Source organism: Ursus arctos, unplaced genomic scaffold (genome assembly GCF_023065955.2).
Source record: "Ursus arctos isolate Adak ecotype North America unplaced genomic scaffold, UrsArc2.0 scaffold_3, whole genome shotgun sequence".
Taxonomy (NCBI): domain Eukaryota; kingdom Metazoa; phylum Chordata; class Mammalia; order Carnivora; family Ursidae; genus Ursus; species Ursus arctos.
This window is the reverse complement of record NW_026622985.1, coordinates 80,636,631-80,659,440: the sequence shown is the minus strand read 5'-3', so window position 1 is coordinate 80,659,440 and position 22,810 is coordinate 80,636,631. Positions and strand designations below refer to the sequence as shown.

General features: G+C 36.2%; 1 protein-coding gene across 2 annotated transcripts in view; it reads right to left on the bottom strand.

Annotated features, from left to right (window-relative positions):
* The window catches only part of KLHDC10 (kelch domain containing 10), a 60,001-nt gene that overhangs the window by 22,876 nt on the left and 14,315 nt on the right, over window positions 1-22,810 (bottom strand). For both annotated transcript variants that reach the window (XM_026511091.4, XM_057304205.1), the window contains exon 2: window positions 7,604-7,690. In XM_026511091.4, the coding sequence (XP_026366876.1) occupies window positions 7,604-7,690 (87 nt within the window). The remainder of the gene's footprint in view (window positions 1-7,603; window positions 7,691-22,810) is intronic.

The window sequence follows — 22,810 nt, the reverse complement described above, 5'->3', positions numbered from 1 at the left end:
CTTATAGATAGCCTATCATAACATAAATTTTCCTTTATTTTTGGATATCTGCAAATTTTTTCCATTACCAGGAATGGGAATGGGTTTTTTTGAAATAATTTTTTATTGAAGTGTAACATACAGAAAATTGCATACAAGAGTACAGCTTGATGCATTTTAACAAAATGAACACACTGAGTATCAAATTTTATTAAACATTTTTTTGATATCAAGAAAATCTCACTGGTTTTTCTACTTTTCTGATTTTATTGAAATAATTAAGCTTTCTTATTTTTCTTTCCTTTTCTCCTAGGAAGATCGACATCCTATTACTGCTAATATTTTTTTAAACCCATAAACTTGGGTGCCTGGGTGGCTCAGTCGGTTCAACAGCCGACTCTTCATTTCAGCTCAGGTCATGATTTCAGGGCCCTGGGATCAAGCCTGGCTTCCCAGCTCCTCACTCAGCATGGAGTCCGCCTGAGGATTCTCTCTCTCCCTCTGCCCCTCTGCTGCTCACATACACGCCTTCCCTCTCTCTCCCTAATAAATCTTTTAAAAAACCATAAACTTTTGTTTTCCTAACAATATTAAGAATAAACCACATATACGGGCAACTGGGTGGCTCAGTCAGTTAAGCGACTGGCTTGTGATTGCCGCTTAGGTCATGATCTCACGGTGGTGAAATCCATCCCCGCGTGGGGCTCCATGCTGGGCTGTGGAGCCTGGTTAAGATTCTCTCTCTCCCTCCACCCCTCCCCACCTTCCCCACAGGCTCCTGAGTGCGTGTTCTCTCTCTCTCTCTCTCAAAAAATAAACAAACAAGCAAGCAAACAAACCACACACGGAAAGAAGCTTGGCTATTAACAGTGATTACTTCTGGAGAGGGGTATAAGGTGAAGAGCAAAGATGAGAAGCAGGGCCTTTGTTTTTTTATTTAACATTATTGTGAAATATACACATGTATAGGAACACATATAACTATAAATGCATAGCTTAACAAATTGTCAAAAAGGTAATCGTCATTCAGGTCAAAATATTGAATATTGCCAGCACCCAGATGCCGCCTTACCTGCTCCTTTTGGTCACAACTCCCTCCATCCCACCTCCTTCACTTCTAGATGAAACGTATTTCCTATTTTTATGGCAATCGTAAAACTTGCCTTTCTTTTAATAGCTTTGTCATACCTAAGTATGCATCCCTAAACAGTATTGTTTATTTTGGCCTAGTTTTGAAGTGTATTTTAGTAGAATGATATAGTATGTATTCTTTCTGGGCTCTTTCTTTCCTAATTACAAGATTCATTCATGTTGTTCGGGATGAAGTAGTCTGTTCATTTCCACTGTCAAATAGTATTTCTTTGTATGAATATATACCACGATTTATCCACTCTACGTTGCGTGAATAGACATTTGGGTTGTTTCAAATTAGTGACTCTTAATGCTGCTATAAACATTTCTGTACATGTTTTCAGGTACACAGGGACCCCCATTTGTTGGCTATAGATCTAGAAATGTAATTTCTGAGCCACAATATACATAAATCTTTACCTTTACTAGATAAGGTCAAACTGTTTACAAAATACTTGGTATTGTCATCTTTTTAATTTAGCAATTCCTATTAGTTTGTAGACCTATTTCATTGTGGTTTTAATAGGCATTTGTCTCATTACTAATGAGATTGGGCACCTTTTCCTGTTTTTTGGCCAACTGGATTTTTTTCTTTTGAGAAATGTCTGCTCAAGCCTTTTACACATTCTTCTATTGAAATGTCTGTCTTTTTCTTACTAATCTGCTCAAATTTGTTATGTACATATGCTTGAGATAAGGACATTCATTTTTTACCCTACACATTTCCATATTATTTGAATTTTAATAAGCCCATATTACACCTGTAAATTCTAAAACAAAAAATTAGATGATCTTAAGCAGTTTTACTTTCTCCCTACCCCCAATCTGTTTAAATCATCTGAAATGTTTTAGAATGTTACTTATATCTATATTTACACACATATAAATATACACACACATACATACACACATAAGTATTTATATTATTCTGTATTTTTACAGAATGTTACATACATAAAACATACATACATACACACATTTATCTTATTCTTCTGTATTTTTATAAATCTTTTCTTAACAATTAAATTTGGCTTCACGGTCCCTCTATTTGGACACAACTCTTAAGTTTTACTGGTTTCTTTGCACACTGTTGGCTTCCTATATCCCAATTTTCCTCTTTCTTGTATTTGTTTTCATTTTACTGGGAGTATCTCTTCAAAGTAATTTTCTCAAAAAGGGTATGTGTTGTAAACTTTCAGAGTTCTCATTTATTTTTACTCCCACTTTTAAACATTAGTGAGGCTGGGTACAGAGCTCTGTTCAAAATAATTTTCTCTCAGAACACTAAAGGTACTTCTAGCAAATCATGTTGCTGGTGAGAAATCCAACACCAGTCTGATTCTTAGTCTTGGTCTAAGACTAAGAAAATGGGAACTATTTTCTGTCTCTGGAATCACAAGGAGTTCAGCAATGTATAGATAGATGCTTTTGTTTTTGTGTTCTTCATGCCTGTTCTTGGTGGGCCCTTTATACTTGAAAAGTCAGAGTCTTTCTTCAATATAGGGAAATATTCTGTATTTCTTTGTTTTCTCCCTTCCACTGTCTGATCTTTCCTTCTTTAACTCTATGAAATGGATACTGGATCACTTAGATTTATCCTCATAGTATGAATTTCTCTCATGTATTTTCTCTTTGGGTCTTCTTGCTTTATGGTCTCTATACTGCCTCTTTTTTATTTTCATAAAAATCGGTCTTAAGCTTGTCTTTTAACACTCCAACTGCATTTTTATGTCAGCAATCAAGACTCCAACACAGAACTAATTCTTTAATCATTTATTTTTCTCCACGGCAGTTAGTTTTTTATTTATGGACCCAATTCACCCTTGACTCTGAGGAGATCTCCTATGATCAGATCTTCCTAAAGTTCCATTCTGCCTCCTCATTATCTCTGTTTCCACCACAGCCAGGTGCTTCATTTGTTCATCTCAGTCATCCTCTTTCAGGTCTAATCTCCCTCAAATGTCTCATGGGCCTTGATCACCTATTTCTATTAATAAATGAAGGACTACATTGGTTAGTAATTGTGAAAGACATGGGTTTCCGCAACAGTTGTAGTACTTTGTCTCCAAACCTCCAAATGGGAGGTCTCTCTCACTGTGGGCCTCTGCAGGTACGTGGTACACTGACAGTTTGCCCTTTAGAAGTAGAGAAAAGGTAAGTAGCTTTGCCTTGGTATCGGCAGAGTGAGAAAGGCCGTACTTTAATGGTATGGTCCTTTAATGTACATCACACCTTCACAGAGCTCCCTCCCTTCTCCTGTCCCTGTTCCACCTCCCTCATCCAACGCTCTGCTTTGTGCCGCCACTCTCTCTCCAATCCCAGGCCATACAACATAGCCTGCTCAACCTTCCCCCAAAGCAAATCCCCTAACTCTGCCTGAGGAGCTGTTCTCACAGTTTTATCCTAGGAACTAATGCTGTTGCCAGAGCTCTTTATATGAAGAGAGAGAAGTAAGGGAAATAACTGTTTTGGAGGAAAAGTCCCTTAATTATTTGCCTTGATTTTCCATTTTTCCTACACCTGCTCCCTATTCCCATACTTGCTGATGCTGGGCTTGGAGTTTCAGGAAAGAGGCCCTACTAAGAATTCTCTAATTTGTAGCATGCAGCAGGAGCACCTAGTTTAGGTTCCATTTTATTCTGTTCTGGTTTCTTAATCAATATAATTCCAACTGCTTTCTATTACCCTGAAAATCCTTAGACTTTCTGGTATTATAAATTAATAATGAAAGCAGCTAAGATTAACTCAACATTGGCTAAAAGTAAAAACTCAAAGTGCTTTGCACAGAATCTCTCTCTTGATCTCACAAATACCCTAGGAGGTAGGTACTACTATCATCACCCTTATTTTACAGATGAGGAAATTAGAGACAAAAAAAAAAAAAAGAGTAAGGAACTTGCCCAAAGTCACACAGTTGCTAGAGCCTGGATTCAGACATAGACAATCTGGCTTCAAAGCCTTCCTTTTCTACAATTATGATATGTTCTTTTTCTTATGTCTGTTTTGTCTTTCGCAATGATATTAAGAAGCATGGAAACATAAATGGGTACGTTTAGGCCATCATTTCGTAATGGTAACCCATTGTTTTTATTACACCAATACTGTTTCACACCACACTTTTAATTGGTAGAGATATCTGTATGAGAAAATGCAGGATCCAGTGAAGGAATCTAGTGACAGAAAATGAGCCCTTTGAAATTGTTTAAATCAGAATCAACAGAGGTAATGCATAGGATTCCCAAAATGAGAGGCTTGAAAGTGGCAATTTCAAAAGCATATTTTTTCATCTAAGAAAACAATAAACAACAGCATTTTTGTGTTCTCAACAACTCATTAGTTTACTGTCACACCACCAGAGAGAAGTTGAGAACGTATGAAAATTTTAGTCCCATCCTATTCCCTGACAGTGGCCTTTTTAATAATTCAACTGGACTGAAATACCCATGATATACCTACCACACGCACTGTGCTACAGACTGGAGATGAAGAAATGAAAGGCACTGTCCCACTACCCCTGCCCTTACAGAGCTTACAGTCTAACAGCAGGCACGGACAAGGCCACCAATGACTCTAACTCAGTGTGTAAGTGCTGTGACACAGGCAGGTACACCAAGGGTGGCGTCAGAACAGAGAGGCCTTCCAAGGAGCCTTCCCCGGAAAAAACTCTTACGCTGAGGGTTCAAAGATACACTATAACTGGTTTGGGGAGATTATAAACTGAACGTATCATCATTTCCCTCAAATCTGCCCCACTATTCACCTATATAACACATATAAAGGGCACAATCGTCCACACAGAAAGCTCTTCCTCTTCACTATTAGTCAAATCAATCCATCAAGTCTCATCAAATTCTTCTTCCTTACATTTCCAATCAATTCCCTACTCTCTGCTCCTATGACAACTCCCTTCGCTGCAGCCTCTATCACTGCTCACCTTGATAACTGGTCTTTCAGTTAAATCTCTTCACTGGTTAAAAAACCAAATGAGTCTGAAAACTGCCCTTGGGTGGTACCCCCACTTGATCTGGGCCTTCTCCAGCTTCTTCTCTCCATACTCCTTCCCACTTTGCTGAATTCCCTACAGTTCTCTGAGCGTCTATGTTCCGTTTTGCCTAACTGCCTTTACTTAAACTGTGTGGTCCCCATGATCTGAGATATTCTAACCCTCCCTTGCTCATTAACACCCACTCAGCCTTTAATACATCTCTTCAGAAGTCATGCTGATGGCCACTCCTCTCCTTGCTCACCACAAGCTGAGTCAGGTAGCTCTTCTGTGTAATCCCATACCATACTGCCTCATCAGGACACTTATCGCAAAGAATTACACTCAAATTATTTTCTGTAATTGTTTCTTTATCTGATTCCCTATTATCTAGATATTGAGCTAGTACACTGCCTGTTACACGGGAGGCAATCAAGAAATACTAAAAGAATGAAAGAATGAACGAACGAACAAAGAGAATTAAGTCTGTGAAAGCTGATGAGAGAACCAAAGGAGATAATGGAGAGAAGGACAGAACGTTGGAGCAATACCCACCTCTAGTGGGTAGGAAGAAAGAAGCTAGTGAGGGAAACAGAATGAACAATCAAAGAGAAGAAGAAAACATCTGGGATTGTACAGGAAAGTAACCCAAAAGAAGAGGGAAATTTAAGAGGGTGCAGGTGGTCAACAGCATCAAACACTACAAACAGGTCAAAGAAGGCGAGAACTAAGACAAGACCACTGACTTAGAGGCAGTCACTGGTGACTGATGATGGTGATGCTGGGTTTACTCCCGCCTCCCTCAGCACTGGCAGAGACATCTTCCTCAGCCATTGCTGGAGGCAAGTTAGGGCTTACAAAATAATCAAAGGTGTGCAACTTACCTCTGCTAATCTTTTTTTTCTATGATTAAAAAATTAAAAAACAGAATATTCAAAAGAAAATAAAATCTCACCATCCAGATATGATGTTATTTCACTGCTTCCTTTGTTTTTTTTTACATTTATAGTTGTACAAAATTGGTATTATATTAAAATTCTACATCCTAATTAAACAATTTCTTAATTGTACTTAAATTTAGCCCAAATTAGCTTTCTCATTGTAAAACAATAAATTAGCATTCTAGTTTATAAATAGAAAAAAAAAGTTATAGAATTTGATGTGCCTGCGTGGCCATGTATGCACAATGATTCATGTCACATAACATTAAAATTTTATCTTCTTAATTTGTATCAATAAAATTATTATTTATTCTAAAAGATAGCATACCGCCCTAAGTATCTTATCTTGACCCATTTAGTCTAGATTTTATTCTTTCCAGGCTATGGAACATGGCTGCTAAAAATAGATTAGGTACTAGATATAGAACATCTATAGCAGCTGCAAGACTTTTTTTTTTTTTTTAACTAATCTTCAGTCAAAATTAGATATGGTGGCTTATAAATAATTTAATGAAGTCTAAATCACCACATTCAGCATGCTTGTCTGACAATTTGTTATATCTAGAAAAATAGTGTGAACCAGTTTTCAACCCTCTTTTGAGATTGTTCTTCAGTATAGAGTATGTTTTGGTGGAAAAAATAAGAAATAGAAGGAATGCAACATTTCTAAAAGTAAGAATTACTAGGTCAAAGAATGTCACCATTTTTAGGGTTTTTTACATATTGCCAAACTGAGTCCAGATAGACCGTGTTAAATTTTCACTTCCCTCAGTGTATGAGCTTCATGTCCCTATACCCTTGCCAGTGCTGGTATTCTTATTTTTAGTCTTTAGCCAACCTCATAGGTGAAAATGATATCTTATTATTTTAATTACCATGTTTAATAATAGTAAAAATAAATATTTGTTCATATTTATTGACCTTTCCTTTTTATGAATTGATTATTCATGCCCTTTTACCTATTTTTTTAGTGGGCATTTGCTTTTTAAACTATTGATTTAAAAGAGGTCTTTATATATTCATGATAGTAACCATTTGTTACAAATATTATCCCCTTTAATTTATCTTGTTATTTATTTTTATTTTTTTAAGTTTATCGAATACACTGCAAGGGAGCGGCAGGCAGGACAGCAAAGGAGAAACTGTCTGCCGTTATTTATGGGTTTTGACATAAGAGGTTTTTAATTTTATATAATCAAATAAATTTATCTTTATCTCTTCCTCAGGATATTTAGAAAATTCTTTTCCACACTCATATTTTATAGATTATTCACTCAAAGTTCTTTCTCATATGGTTACAGTAGAATAATACTGATACCAGTTAGATGATTTATTTCTACCATCCACCATCTAATACACATTAAGTGATTCTAACTCCCTAAAACTTATAATTACAATTCCAACAGTGGTCAATATGAAACAAAGGTTTAAAATTAAGTTCTAGACTTTTCTTACTCCAATTTTAGCTGTTTAGACAATTTTTAAAAACCAGAGATTTGAGTTTAGAAAATGCAAAGTTCCCTTTAACCCATCCATATGAAGCCCAGATCTCTTGCTAGTTATCACCCACCTCTCAAAAACCTGTTAGGGATCCTTATGATGGGACAGGACTGAATGAAGCGCCTCCTAACTGGGTCCCATCGTATTTTCTTCTTACCTGTTACCACAATTATCAGCAATAAGTCAGACACATACAACACATGGCAAATAATACATAGTTACTGTAGTTATAAAGACAGAAAAACAGGAAACAAAACAATACTTGAATACAGAAAGAAGTGATGTAAAGTAGCATTTAACCCTGTTTTAGAAGTCAAAACAAAATTAAATTAATATATAAGCAGTGATGAAGGTATTCAACTCATCCCCAAAGAATACGAACAACATGTACACCATTTTTCAGAATTCTGGTTCAACAGAACATGCATTCAATAACCACCAATGCCATCTTGTGGCAAAAATTCACCAGGAGCTTTACAAACAGATTAGAAATTATGACATTTTAAAAAATCAGTGAATGTCAAAAAAGGAGTTCTGGCTAAAATTAATTTGGCATAATGTAGGCTTCTGTTTCCTTCCAGGTTTGGTAGTCTTTTATTGTTAAATGGTTAAGAGGATAAAGCAATGGGCACCATTCTTTGAATATGAAATAAGCTGATTAAAATGCGATAATTAAAATGTTATGGTGACAACCAAATAAAGCAAACATTTAATATCTTAGCACTTCCACTGGGGGAAAGAAAAAAGGAAATTCATCTGCCTTCCCAGGAAGCAAATCAGTTCCATATTAATCCCAATTAAAACTTGTTTTCTTATAATATAGTAGAAAAATACAAAGCATTATTGAACTGGTAAATGGGAAAATTTTGTCTCTTCCCAAAGTTTTGATAGCTCCCAAAGATAGCTTTTCCTGGCAATACAATTAACATTTGTATAGAGTTTTTAACATTTACAAAGAGCTTCCACACATATTACCTCATTTGGTCCTCACAACAATCCCGTATGGATTCAACAGTCATTTCATTAAGCATCTGCTATGCCATGAACCCTAGGCTAGGCCCTAGGGTAGTGCAAGGAGATGACTCCTACCCTCAACAGCTCTTGGTCTTGTGAGGAAGGCAGATGTCTAAACAAATAATTACATTACAGTGAAGTAATTGCCATAACAGCAGCCATAAAAACACTTTGAGAAAGATATTATCATCTTAATTTTAAAAATCAGGAAGCCAAAGGAAAATTAAGTGACTTAATGCCTGACCGGGCATCCAAGCTCAGCCTGTCTGACTTTAAAACCTGCCTTCTTTCTGCTATACTACACCACACTTACCCTGTCTCAAATTCCTTGGAAAGTGTACAGTTTTGGGGTTTGGCAATTGAAAATATATTTAGATGTTAATCAGCAAGGTCTGGTTTGCTTACTGTAGTACCTGTACATAGAGATACACAAATAGTGTGTAATGAAATGGCATTACTGGTGCATATGTACTTATTAGTGTGGAGAAGACAGACTCTTTAGCAAGGGGGAGAAATATTCATGTTTGCAAAAGGGTTATCTTTTAATGGTCTAAGTCTTTAAAATCAGCAATGCCCAAATGTTGGTCTACAGACCACTGCCAGACTAAGGTGAAGACTGACCAGCCCAAAACAAAAGGAGGAAAAAATGGACAAGGCAGTGATTTTTTTTTTAAAGGTAAAATGTTCCATTTAAAGTCCTGTCCTTTTTTCAGAGATTAGGAATTTTTTGTTATTAAATATGCTTTATTTTATGAAATGAAGGTGATAGGAAATGGGTAGTTGGTCTTGGTTTTATTATTCTTTCTTGGAAAAACAGAACATTTACAAGCCTATGTGTAGCCCCCAAATACATATATTTTTTAAATTACAAGTTAATGACATCCAAAAGTCTGGAGAACCACAGCTTTAAATCAATACAACTTTTGTTGATAACTCCTAAGTCCAACATTATAAACCATACTGTCAAAGGATACATAAGATTTATAAGAAACTTCCCCTGACCTCAAGAAGCTTATATTCTAATTAGGGAGACAAGACAGACACATAAAACAATTAGATAGCAATACAAGACAGAATATAACAAGTGATTCGATTAAAATTTGACATTTTTATGTATCAAAAGTGTTAAAATGTACATACCCTTTGACCCAGCTATTCCACTTCTAGGAATTTATTCCTAAAGAAACAATCACAGATGCATGGAAAGATGTATGGACAAAGATACTCACTATGATATTATTTATAATGGTAAAAAATTAGAAACAATTTCCATGTCCAATGATAGGGAGATGGTTAAGTAAGTATGCTAAATAAACATACTTAAATATGTTCATATTCCACACACCAAGAAGTATATACAAGAATATTTATCAACATGAGAAAACATTCACAATATATTGCAAACAAAAAATGCAAGTACAAAATAGTACCAGAGTATGATACCATATTAGTGAAGAAAAAGTGCTTGTATAGATTCATGAAAAATACAGGAAGGATATACATCAAATTTTAATTGTGGTTATCTTTGGGTGGTTATTATGAGTGATTTTTGGATTTTTCTCCTTAATGCTGGTCTTTACTTTCCAAGCTTTCCCATTGAGTAGGCATTACTTTTGGACTGGAAGAAAAATAATATCATATTACTTTATTTTTTTTAAACTATGTTAAAAAAATACTGTAAAGAAACATACCAAAGTGTTAACAGTGGTTATGATTACGGTTGAGGATTATCGCCTCCTTTATATTATCCAAAAATTCCATGATATTTTATAATGTAAAAATATAAACAATTTTTTTTTGCTTATAGAGAATAGAAGAATAGCACTCAGGGAATAACGTTGAAAATTACTGAACCAAAGTTATAATAAAAAATCCTTTTGATGTTTTCTCAGAGCTCTGTCAAACATCTTTGGCCTGTTTCTCTCCCAGCCACCAATATAAGTCTGTCATAGGCACAAGCTAACGTTGACTCTACAGAGGTTATTCATGCAAAGTAGGCACTGACTTCATAACCCACGTTTTCTTCCTTTACCAAAAGATCAGAAACAGAGAGAAACCAGCAACATAGCAAATATATGCCTTTCCAATTTCATATAGATATATTCCTGGTCTGAAGTTTTGTTCATTGAAGCTTTGATTTTTATATATTCAAACTGCCAATCTTCATTTGCGATTGCTTCTACTCTTGAAAACAAAAACAAAAAACATAATTTCTTCAATATTTTATTTTTTGCTAATGTTTATAATTTTTTAAAAGAAATCTCTATGCCCGGCGTGGAGCTCGAACTCAGGACCCGGAGATCAAGAGTCACATGCTCTACCAACTGAGCCAGCCAGGCACCCCTATTTTTTTGCTAACTTTTATTTTTTTTCTTTCAATTAAATTTATTTCATTATAAATACGACACAGGCATTGACCGAAACAGGGTGGTAGGCTGAGCATACTCCCCTTTCCCCAAAGCCTGGCAAATAACACAAAAGCCATTTTTTAAAAATCCATAATCAAAAGAAAGCAAGAAATGTTTTTACTGGACTAACACTATGAGGAGTCATGTGAAAAACATGGTCTTCTACACCCAGAGCATGCGGTCAGAGCAGCCCTTACAGTAAAATAAGCCCAGAGGTGGAAAACAGCAGGAAGAACTGAAACAACTTACAGAATTTCCAGGTTGGGGGTAGAACAGAAGTTACAAAGCAAATCAGCCTCTCCCCCATTTACTTCTTTGGGTCAAGCATTACGGAACAGAGGTATTCCCAGATGGGAATAGTGGCATCAAACAACACAGGTGTCACTCCCCTAGTAGGAATAATGAGTATAAACACTGGATCAGAGAGATAAGACAGAACCCTGGATGGATATTAACTCCCAGGTAGAAGAGGGGACACTCGTACAAAGAAGACTGGCAATGGTACACTCCATCCCATTCCATCTCTACCCACAATCAGTGGAGACCTCCTGCAGTAACGATGTAACATTTACAGGAAGGCTAACAAGGACTCTTAAATAAAGATAAATGAGTACAAAACCAAGGCTCAAACATGAAAAAGAGGCATGAGTGACAAACAGAAGAACTCACACCCAAAGAAAAGAGAGTTGACAGGTTAAATAGGGTAAGATCTTAGATCAAGTATAATTAATATCCTCAGAGATATGCAAGATAATAATACATTTATTTTAAAAAGAAATCAATTGGAGCCCTCGAAAATTACATTTTGATCATTGAACTAAAAAACCGAAGAACTGAAAAGATATAGCTGATGAACAAACTAAATTAGTACAATGAAAGATGGAGCCAAGAAATTCACCAGAATACAGTACAGAAGGAAAAAGAAGTAGAAAGTATTTCACAGAGTTAAGATATAAAAGAATTAAGCAATCTCAACCAAAATTCCAACTGCTTTTTTTCCAGAAATGGACAAGCTAATCATAAACTTCATATGGAAATTCAAGGAACCCAGAAAACCAAAGCAATCTTGAAAAATAACTAAATTGGAAGACTTACACTTTCCGAATTCAAAACTTACTACAAAGATACAGTATTCAAAACAGTTTAGTACTGGCATAAGGAAGGACACATAGATCAGTGGAATAGAACTGAGAGTCCACAAGTAAATCCAAACATCTATGGTCAATTGCCTATTGACAAAGGTGACAAGACTACTCAATGGGGAAGAACAGTCTTTTCAACAGATGGTCCAGATTCTATATCTACTCAAACTCTCAATTGCGAGAGTGAAATTAAGACATTTTTTAATGTACAAGGACATGAAAACTTTGCTTCCCTCAGACTTCTGGTGAAAGAATTACTCAAAGAAATACACTTGGACCTAAAAAAAAAAAAAAAATTAATCCAGAAACAATAAACAAGGTACAAGAAAAGGGTAAGGAGAGAAACCAGGAAGGCCTTGAAGTTAAGTGCTGATTGGTAAAAGAACGAAACACAAGTTTACTAATATTCAAAACTACAATCTCAGATGATATTGGCAGGAATAATTGTGAGGGTAAGAAGGGGGTTGAGAGAAGGGAAAGCAGAAGAATGATAAAGTCTTTGCCCTGTTCAGAAGAAAGAAATAGAAAGTGATTAATACAGATATTGACAGAAATATACAAATTTAGGCACTGTGCAAAAAATTTAAGAGTACTAGATGGTTTCACTCCAAACGCTGAAGGAAGATATGATGCTTCTCTTACACAAATGCTTTCAGAGAATAGAGGAACTCATTTATGAGACTAAAAGAACCTTGATATCAAAATCTGATAAAGACATTAAAAATAACAACAGGTCAACATCCCTTATAAACAGGCACAAAAATTCCAAACAAAATGTTAACAAATAAAATCAAAGTTATATAAAAATAATACACCATGATCAAGTGATACTGATTCCAAGAATGTAAGACTGATTAAACATTAAAAAATCAGTATACTTCACCACATTAACAGAATAAGGAGAAAAACTGTATGATCATCTCAATCAATGTAGAAAAAGCATTTGATAAAATTCAACACCCAGAAAACTGGAAAAAAAGAAACTTATGCTCACACAAAAACCTGTACACAAATGTTCACAGTAGCTTCATCAATAATAGCCCAAATCTGGAAACAACCTTCCAATGAATGAGTGGTTTAACTGTGGTATACCCATACCATGGCATAATGTTCAATATCAATGAGCTACTGATCTGTGTAACAACTTGGATGGCTCCCAAGGGAATTGTGCTGAATGAAAAAAGTCAATGCCAAAAGGTTATATATTGTAGGATTCCATTTATATAACATTCTTGAAGTGACAAAATTATAGAAATGGAAAACAGATTAGTGGTTGCCAGAGGTTTACCAGGGGAAGTGGCTGTGGCTATAAAAGGATAACACGAGGAGGCATTGCAATGGATCTGTTCTGTATCTTGACTAGGTGGTCACACAAATCTACAAACGTGACAAAACTCAATACAAACATACATACAAATGAATGCATGTAAAACTAATGAAATCAAAGTAAGGTCAGTGGGTGGTATCAATGTCAACTTCCTGGTTGTGTTATTATACGATAGTAACAAGATGTCATCATTTGGGGAAACTAGATGACAGGTATATGGAGCATTCTGTATTATTTCTTACAACTGCATGTGAGTCTACAATATCTCGAAGTAAAAAGTATAAAAAAATTTTAAAATATGAAAAAAACTGTGTTGATATGGGACAGATTGCATGCAAAATTATATGCCTGAAACAATTATAAATATTTTAACAAATAGAATTATTTAACATGATCTAAAAATTCTGATTTAGGTGGCTATGCCACATGGTATGGTTTAATGCTTTATATAATTCAGTGTCATTTCAAAAGAGAAGCAAATTAATACTGTATTCAGAATCAATGCACAGGCGTGACTGGGTGGCGCAGTCAGTTAGGTGTCTGCCTTCGGCTTGGGTCATAATCCCAGGGTCTTGGGATCGAGCCCCACCTCGGGCTCCCTGCTCAACAGGGAACCTACTTCTCCCTCTCCCTCTGCTGCTCTCCCTGCTTGTGCTCTCTCCCTCTCAAATAAATAAATAAACTTTTACCAAAAAAAAAAAAAAAAAAAGAATCAATGCAGTTGTGTAGATTGCTTACTTCACAAGAGCTTTAGGCCAATTGGCTAAGTGGGGCTAAAATCCAGCCTGCACTCTACTCCCCAATGCACCCAAAGGACTTAGTTTACCCAGAAGAGACATTTTTATTTATTTATTTAAAGATTTTTTTTTTAAAGATTTTATTTATTTACTTGACAGAGACAGCCAGCGAGAGAGGGAACACAAGCAGGGGGAGTGGGAGAGGAAGAAGCAGGCCCCTAGCAGAGGAGGGAGCCTGATGTGGGGCTCGATCCTAGAACGCTGGGATCAGGCCCTGAGCCGAAGGCAGACGCTTAACGACTAAGCCACCCAGACGCCCCATTTTTAAGATTAAAAAGAATTTTTTTTTAAAAGTAATCTCTACAGCCAATGTGAGACTTGAACTTACAACCCAAGATCAAGAATCACATGCTCCACTGACTAAACCAGCCAGGCATGCCTGGAAGAGGCATTTTTAAATAATTTGCACAATGGCACACTTTGGGTTAATGGTGACCCACTTGTCAACTAAATCACTTTCTTAGAATTATTGAGTATCTATTTCTAGCACTTAAATACACTCATCTTTAAGTTTCTGCCTTTTGCCTTTCAAAGCAAGAAGATCTGAACCCATATCTTAGTTCTGTTGTGTTGGTTGAATAGAGAGTATTCTTTAGGAGGCCTCGGTTCTGTCTCAAATCCTTTTTGAAACAAAGTGCTATATAAATCAGTACAAACCAAAATATAAATTAGAGTGCTATATTGTACTGTGTTATGGCTTAATTAGTTAATCATAGCATTATATATATACGTGTGTGTGTGTGTATAAAAACAACTGCATTCCCTTAATTACAATACTGTTCAAAGAACTCATTTAATCCTCATCACAACTCCATGAGATAGATAATATTATGATTCCCACTTTATAGATGAGGAAACCAAGACATGGAGAGATTAAGTAATTTTATCAAGGTCCCTTAGCTAAGCAAATGAAAAATCTGGGATTCAAACCCATACAGTTTAGATCCAAATCACTCTTTAAATATTTTTTTAAGTTTTATTATTTAAGTAATCTTTACACCCAATGTGGGGCCCAAACTCACAACCCTGAGATCGAGTGTCGAATAGCTTCCAACTGAGCCAGCCAGGTGCCCCTAGTTCGAAATCACTCTTAACCATTCTATATTAATGCTTTCAGTCATAATTCAATTCAATACCTGAGAAATGTGTCTAATAGAGCACTTGATAAATACTTGTTGAATGAATGAATGAATGAATGAATGAATATTAAGGCAATGATTCTCAACTAAAGGTACATTCTCCCAAACCCCCAAAGAAATTGCTCTCCTCTCCCAAGACTCAGGTATTCTCTCCCAAGACTCAGGTATTCTCTCCCATTATACCATCATATTGCCACCTTATTAAGGTAAAAACTACAGTAAGTCACTTTAATGACTGAACTAACTAGTATTTCCCATCCCTTAGGTTTTTAGGAGTCAAAATGGTTATGTATGAAACTGTATGAAACAAGCAGTCTGATTCTTTTAAGGGTGTGAACAGCTATTTATTACTTACTGGCTTAAAATATATTTTTTTAAAGATTTATTTATTTATTTATTTATTTATTTATTTATTTGAGAGGGAGAGAGATCAAGCACGAGTGGGAAGAGCAGAGGGAGGGAGAGAATCTCAAGCAGACAACCCACTAAGCATGGAGCCGAGGAGGGGCTCAATCCCTGGACCGTGAGATCATGACCTGAGCTGAAACCAAGAGTCAGATCCTTAATGGACTGTGCCACCCAGGTGCCCCAGGGGAGTTGTAATATTGCGGCAAAAGCAGCTATATGTCCCCCAGATATCAGATATGTTGTACTGCCTGTCTTTAACTACACCATTTACTTATTTATCTATTTATTCAAAACATTCTTTTTTTATAAGATTTTTTAAAAGTTTTATTTATTTAAGTAATCTCTACACCCAACATGGGGCCTGAACTCTGGACCCCAAGATCGAGAGTCACATGTTCTACCAATTGAGCCAGCCAGGCGCCCCTTTTTATTTAAAATATTGTTTTCATATATATCTCTGTTTATAAACCAACACTAAGAGAGGAATAAATGGCAAGTGAAAATGCTGGTTCTTGCCATCTCTGTTGCTCACCATTTCTGTTGTTTATTAAAACACGTTCATTTTCCCTGCCGCACTTCATTTTTCTGTTTTCTTTCACATTAGTCTCTTGTCTCTCCTGACTTTACTCCTCTGACATTTGTAGCAAAAAGTATGTCTATCATATATACATAGACTTCTATAAAAGTGAAGTAATCATAGCACATTGAGAGACATCTTCAAATCTTAAGAGGCTCTTTGTCATTTGGTTTACATTATTAGTTATTCAAGTATTACTTTACTGAAGAAAAAAAAAGCCTTGCTGGTTGAGGAGTTTTGTCTTTGGGGAAGGGGAGTAGGTACAGGGGTTGTACTAGGCTCAAACTGTTCCAAAAGCTAGATGGGATATTGAAACCAGTGTTCATAAATGACTGAATGCTAAGCCATACGTCTTTCCTTAGGATTCGTAAAAACAGAACAGGCTAAAAATTTTACAGATTAAAAATTAATAAAAAAGCACAATTCATAAACCTGTGTTAGATCAAAATATTAACTCTAACAAAAAAAAAATCTTGGGAACACTTCTGATTTAAAATAGCACCACCACATTCTTAATGTTTATGAATGGCTGCCAAGACTTTGAAATACATTTTTAAATAAAAACCTCACCCTTTTGGATCAGCTTAATCTTTTGATAGAAAGAATTAACTATAAATATACCATAAACTGTATGTATACGAGATGGTCTCTAAAGCTCTAAAAATTCTACAACTCTCAAAGGAATCAGAAATGCTCCGAGAATCTCGGAAATAACCTAGAGCAATAGTTCTTGAGGTGCTGGACTAGCTGGCTCATTGCAAACTTATTAAAAACAATAAGAGTAAAAACAAAACCAAAAAGCAGATTACCAGGTCCATCCAGGTAGGTCTGGCATATTAATTTTGGTGGGAAATGAGGTTCTATTGAGACTAATAAAAATTACTGGCTCTCTTCCCAGAAAAATGCACATTTTTACTCACAATTTTACATATGACATAATTCCCTAAGGACCAGCCACAGACTCCAGGTTAAATTGTAAACTCCAGGTTAAAAAGCAAAAAAGAATTCAGACACAGAATGTTATAAATGTTTTCCAAAGGGTGGTTAAATGGAAGAAGGAATAGATTTATTCCATATTCCAGAAGAAGACAGAACTGGGAAAAAGTCATAGAATGTGCAACTGAATATAAGGCAAGTCTTTGTAATAATTAGAGTCAACAAATAATCTGACAGCTTTCTCCACAACATAGTGGGCAGTCCATTAATCTAAGAGGTCAAAATAAGCAGACCTCTTTAAAATAGAGATGAACGGGCGCCTGGCTGGCTCAGTTGATAGAGCATGCAACTCTTAATCTTGGGGTCGTGAGTTCAAGCTCCACATTGTACAGAGAGTTTACTTAAAAAAAAAAAACCCAAAACATTAAAATAGAGATTTTTTTAAAAGATTAGAGCTATTGTGGGAAGCATTCCCATATTGGATAGAAGATAGTGTAACTTCTAAGGTCTTTTTCAGTTTTAACTTTTTATGGTTCTAAAAAGTTTTAGAAGGGGGGAAAAAGGAAAAAAATTAAAAGTTGATTTAAAAAATATATATATATATTTTTTACTGCTTATAAGACATTTTCTGTGTTTAAGATTTAAAAAACCAAACAACTGCCTGCACTGGTACTCTGTGTATCTGTGTCAATGCACCTGCCTCAAAATGTAAACCATAGCCACAGGGTCTGTTTTTCCTAATTTAATATCACCTTTTTTTATCTCCAGCAAAACTTCGTTTAAAAAAAATGAGCTGAGGGGCACCTGGGTGGCTCAGTCGTTAAGCGTCTGCCTTTGGCTCAGGGTGTGATCCCAGAGTCCCAGGATCAAGCCCCGCATCAGGCTCCTCCGCTGGGGGCCCGCTTCTTCCTCTCCCACTCCCCCTGCTTGTGTTCCCTCTCTCGCTGGCTGTCTCTATCAAATAAATAAATAAAAATCTTAAAAAAAAAAAAAAAAGAGCTGAAACCAATATTGAAATGTATGTCAACTAGAATGTAAATTAAATAATTAATTAAAAAATTAAAATAATGGTATGACATACATCCTACAACCCTAGAAAATAACTTAATCAGTTTCTTTACTAACAACTAAATATTTGAATCCTAATATACTAAAATAAAAATGTATAGTAATAACCCACTTGGGAGTCAGAGTACATGACTTGGCCTTTCCTGTTTCTGGATTTCCTGCTCTCTAATGAGTACCCAGAGAATGATCTCTCTCCCTCAAAAACATCCTTGAGAAAGAGAGAGAAAGACTATGTATCTGGTGAGTGTAGATACAAGAGCCTAATATGAAAAACAGATTTGTGTTTAATCAATACATTGTGACAATGCCTGATGAACTAAAATTTTGCAACCTACCTCCTTTAAGGACCACCAAAGATGGGTAGCTCTTTAGAAACACATAACCCTCCCAATTTCTGCAAGTGCAACTGAGGAACCATCCAGAAGGAAATTCACAAATTCTATAGTTAAATAATTCTATTCAGAAACATCTTTTATTACTTTGCTACTGATTCTGTTCCCTGATTAAAATTAGAAAAGTAATGAATTTTGAAGTGAAGACACAACTGTTCTTTATGAACTCACTTTTTCTCTAGGGTCACCATTTTCTGTTGGCAAATGCAGTGTGTTCAAACAAAATACCTAGACTTGACCAAAGGCAGTAAAAGCTTGTGTTGGACCAAATCTAGCAAAAAGCAACAAAATATTCACCAAATAACAAATTTTTAATGTCTGCTATCTAATTTAAAACTACTTCTAGGGGCGCCTGGAAGGCTCAGTCAGTTGGGTGTCCGACTCTTGATTTCAGCTCCAATCATGACCTCAGGGTTCTGAGATCAAGCTCTGTGTTGGGCTCCGTGCTCAGCGTGGAGCCTGCTTAGGATTCTCCCTTTCCTTCTCCCTGTGCCCCTCCCTGCTCGCACACACTGTCTCTCTGTCGCTCTCTCTAACAAATAAATTTTTTTAAACCTGTTTTTATAACTTCAACATTTAAAATCAAGCTATTTTGAAACACTGGTAACAATCCTATTGTGTAACAAGCAGAGAGCCAATAAGAAAAACTTAAATGCAAAAGTAAAAAATATCAGATATTAATACTGCCAAAGTAGACATGACTGCCAGTAAGATACATGTATGAAGCATTATATGGAAAAATAACAGCATTCCAAAAACTAAAACAAAATCCTATTCTTTACTCAGAAATAAAAATTTCAAAAGACACCATTTCACAAGAACATTTGCATTGTAGCATTTTTTCCACAAATGCACAGCGAAGTTTCATACTTAAAATCAAAATTAAGCATAAAAAATTAGCTTTAAAAAGTTATTTTTCTTGGGGCGCCTGGGTGGCGCAGTCGTTAAGCATCTGCCTTCGGCTCAGGGCGTGATCCCAGCGTTCGGGGATCGAGCCCCATGTCAGGCTCTTCCGCTGGGAGCCTGCTTCTTCCTCTCCCACTCCCCCTGCTTCTGTTCCCTCTCTCACTGGCTGTCTCTGTCATGTCAAATAAATAAATAAAATCTTTGGGGAAAAAAAAGTTATTTTTCTTGCCAAAGGGTTTTCTCAAAGTTTAGTTTTGTATATGCAGGTGTATTTAAAGCTAAATATGTTACGTCTTTCTAAAGTACCCAGTTTGGAATGCACATTACAACTTCCATATTCCTGGGGCACCTGGGCGGCTTAGTCTTGGTTTTGGCTCAGGTCATGATTTCAGAGTCCTGGGATCAAGCCCCACATTGGGTTCTGCACTCAGTGGGGAGTCTGTTTGAGGTTCTCTCTCCTTCTCCCTCTGCCTCTCCCCCTGCTCTCTTTCTCGAAAATAAAATCTGAAAGAAAGAAAGAAAGAAAGAAAGAAAGAAAGAAAGAAAGAAAGAAAGAAAGAAAGAAAAAGAAAGAAAGAAATTCCATATTCGTGCATGAGGTTTGTGTGTTTGTGTGTGTTTTAAGGAATTTGTCTTATGTGACACCAAGATGCTTGTGGTTGGCATTTTTTTGAACAATCACACATCTGATTCAAATTAATTGAGTTGACAGTTTGTTGATGAAACCATATGGCAGGAGCTACTGTGGGTAAAAAGGGAAGTAAAGAAAAAGCTCCAAGCTTCAAGCTCCATTCAACTCCAAAGAATATTTGTCTCATTTTTTACTAGTCATCATACTTCTAATTTCACTATCTAGTCTTATAGACAACTCAGTGACAGTATCTTAGATAAAGCTTGGAGTAAATTCACTGACAGTGTAGCCAGTATGAAAAGGAAGAGCATGAGATCAGGCTGAATTCTAAATGCAGCAGGAAGCCACTGAAGGATTTTGATCTGGAAGGAACACCCTAAAAAACCACAGTTGTGCTTTAGGAAGATTAATCTTGTTTCAGTATACAGAATAGGAGAAGAAGACTAGAAATGACAAAAACATTATTAGTAACGTCCAGGTTAAGGCAGTAAAGGCCTGAATTACATTAGTAACACAAAGAACTGGGAAGGACAGGCAGCAGAGAACACAGCACAGGGTTACGAGCATGGACTTTATAACCACACTGCTTGTTTCAAATCCTGGCTCTGTCCCTTGCTAGCTAATGGCCTTAGACAAGACTTTCAACTCTGGGCCTTAGCTTCCTTCTCTGTGAAAAGGGAACAATAACAGTACTTACTCCTCTCTGGGTTATGTTTATAAAAGTTCCTAGCTAATAATATTAGTATGGGGATAAAGACTCACAGACAAGCTGGATGGGAAAGTTGAGTAAAATAAAGGGATAAATGTAAGTGTGAGTTTTCAGTTCTGTAACTTGAAGAAAACTTTAAAAACAGACATTAAATGGACAAGTTGGCAATATTTATCACTAGGCATTGCAGCAGCGTTTTCAAATAGTAGAAGACTAGGAACAATCTAAATATCTATTGCACGGATGGTAAATTATTGTACATCCTTATAACACAATACTTTCAGCCATGAAGAAGAATCTGATCAATCTAAATATGGTAATACAGAACTATCCCCAAAATATATTTTTAGTTAAAAAAAAGGATAGGTGCAGAAAGAATACTTTATGTTGTACTCTAATTGCTTAAAAATAAAGATAACACGTATCTATATGCATACATATGCAAACTCTATTTCTGGAAAGATACCCTAGAAATACTAACAGAGGATACCTCGGGGGAGAGTCTAGAGAAGTAGGAATCCGGGGCAGAAGGGAGACTTTTGTCTCCTTTGTATACTATTTGTTTTTACCAAATTTATGTAGTGTTATTTAGTTTAAAAATTCATGAAAAAATATGAGGGGTTAGGATGGGATGAGTTCAATAACAGGAAACTGTATTTGCATATTTAGCTGAGCATTAACTTTTATGTGTTCTAAAAGCTTGCCCAGTATAGATAACTAGTAACGATCTAATGATCTGAGGGTTCAAAACCACTCAAGATTTCTTTTAAAAAGGCCTTAAAAATAGTTCAGAGAGAAAAAAAATGAAGTGAACCTTAAAAAATATACAGGCTATTAAAAATTAGGCTGCATTTCAAAATTCTAAATTTATATGTCAATTTGTGATATGAAACAGTATTTTTTCCTGTGTTATAAATAGTTAACAGGTCCCTAAGCCAGCCCACAAAAGCCTACTTTACCAACAACGATAACTATAGTACTGTAATAATAGTATTACAGAGTCCACGATTTTAGAGCCTTGGACAAGGTGACTGCTCCTTCCTTCTTGAAACACTCTCTTCTCTTGGCTTCTGTGAAATCAAGCAGTCCTGGTTTTCCTCTTATTTTACTGACCTTCTCTCCTTGCTTCTCCTTTCCTTCTCACCTTCAAAGTTATAGTCTTTTGCCCTTATTTCTCTTTAACCCTCCTTGGTCATCTCATCCAGCCCAGAGGCTTTTAAATACCATCTGTATGCTAGTAATTCCAAAATGTCTATTCTGAGCCTCTACCTCTCCCTTGAGTTAGATTTACATATGAAGACCCGCGTACCCTATATCCTCCACTTATAGGTCAAATAGGCGTCTCATGCTTAACATAGTCAAAACAGAACCCCCACAATCTTGCTCCTTCCAGTATATTCCATCTCATTTAATGACACCATCATCCATCCAGTTGCTCAAGACAAAAACATATCAATCATCTTGAGTCCTCTCTTTCCTTCATACCTCACAGTAAACCCTGTTAATACTACCTTCAAAATACATCTCATATTCAATCACTTCTCCCCGCCTAGACCACTGTACCCTAGTTCAAGCTGCCATCATCCTGAGGAGACTACTGCAAGTCTTCTAAAGGGCTTTTATACTTCACTTTTTACCAATTCCCACACTCCATTCTTCATCCAGCAGCTACAGAGAGCTTTAAAAATTGTAAGTCACTGGTGCACCTGGGTGGCTCAGCTGGTTTAGTGTCCCACTCTTGATTTCAGCTTGGGTCATGATCTCAGGGTCATGAGATGAGCCCCATGTTGGGCTCCACGACTCAGTGGGGAGTCTGCTTGAGA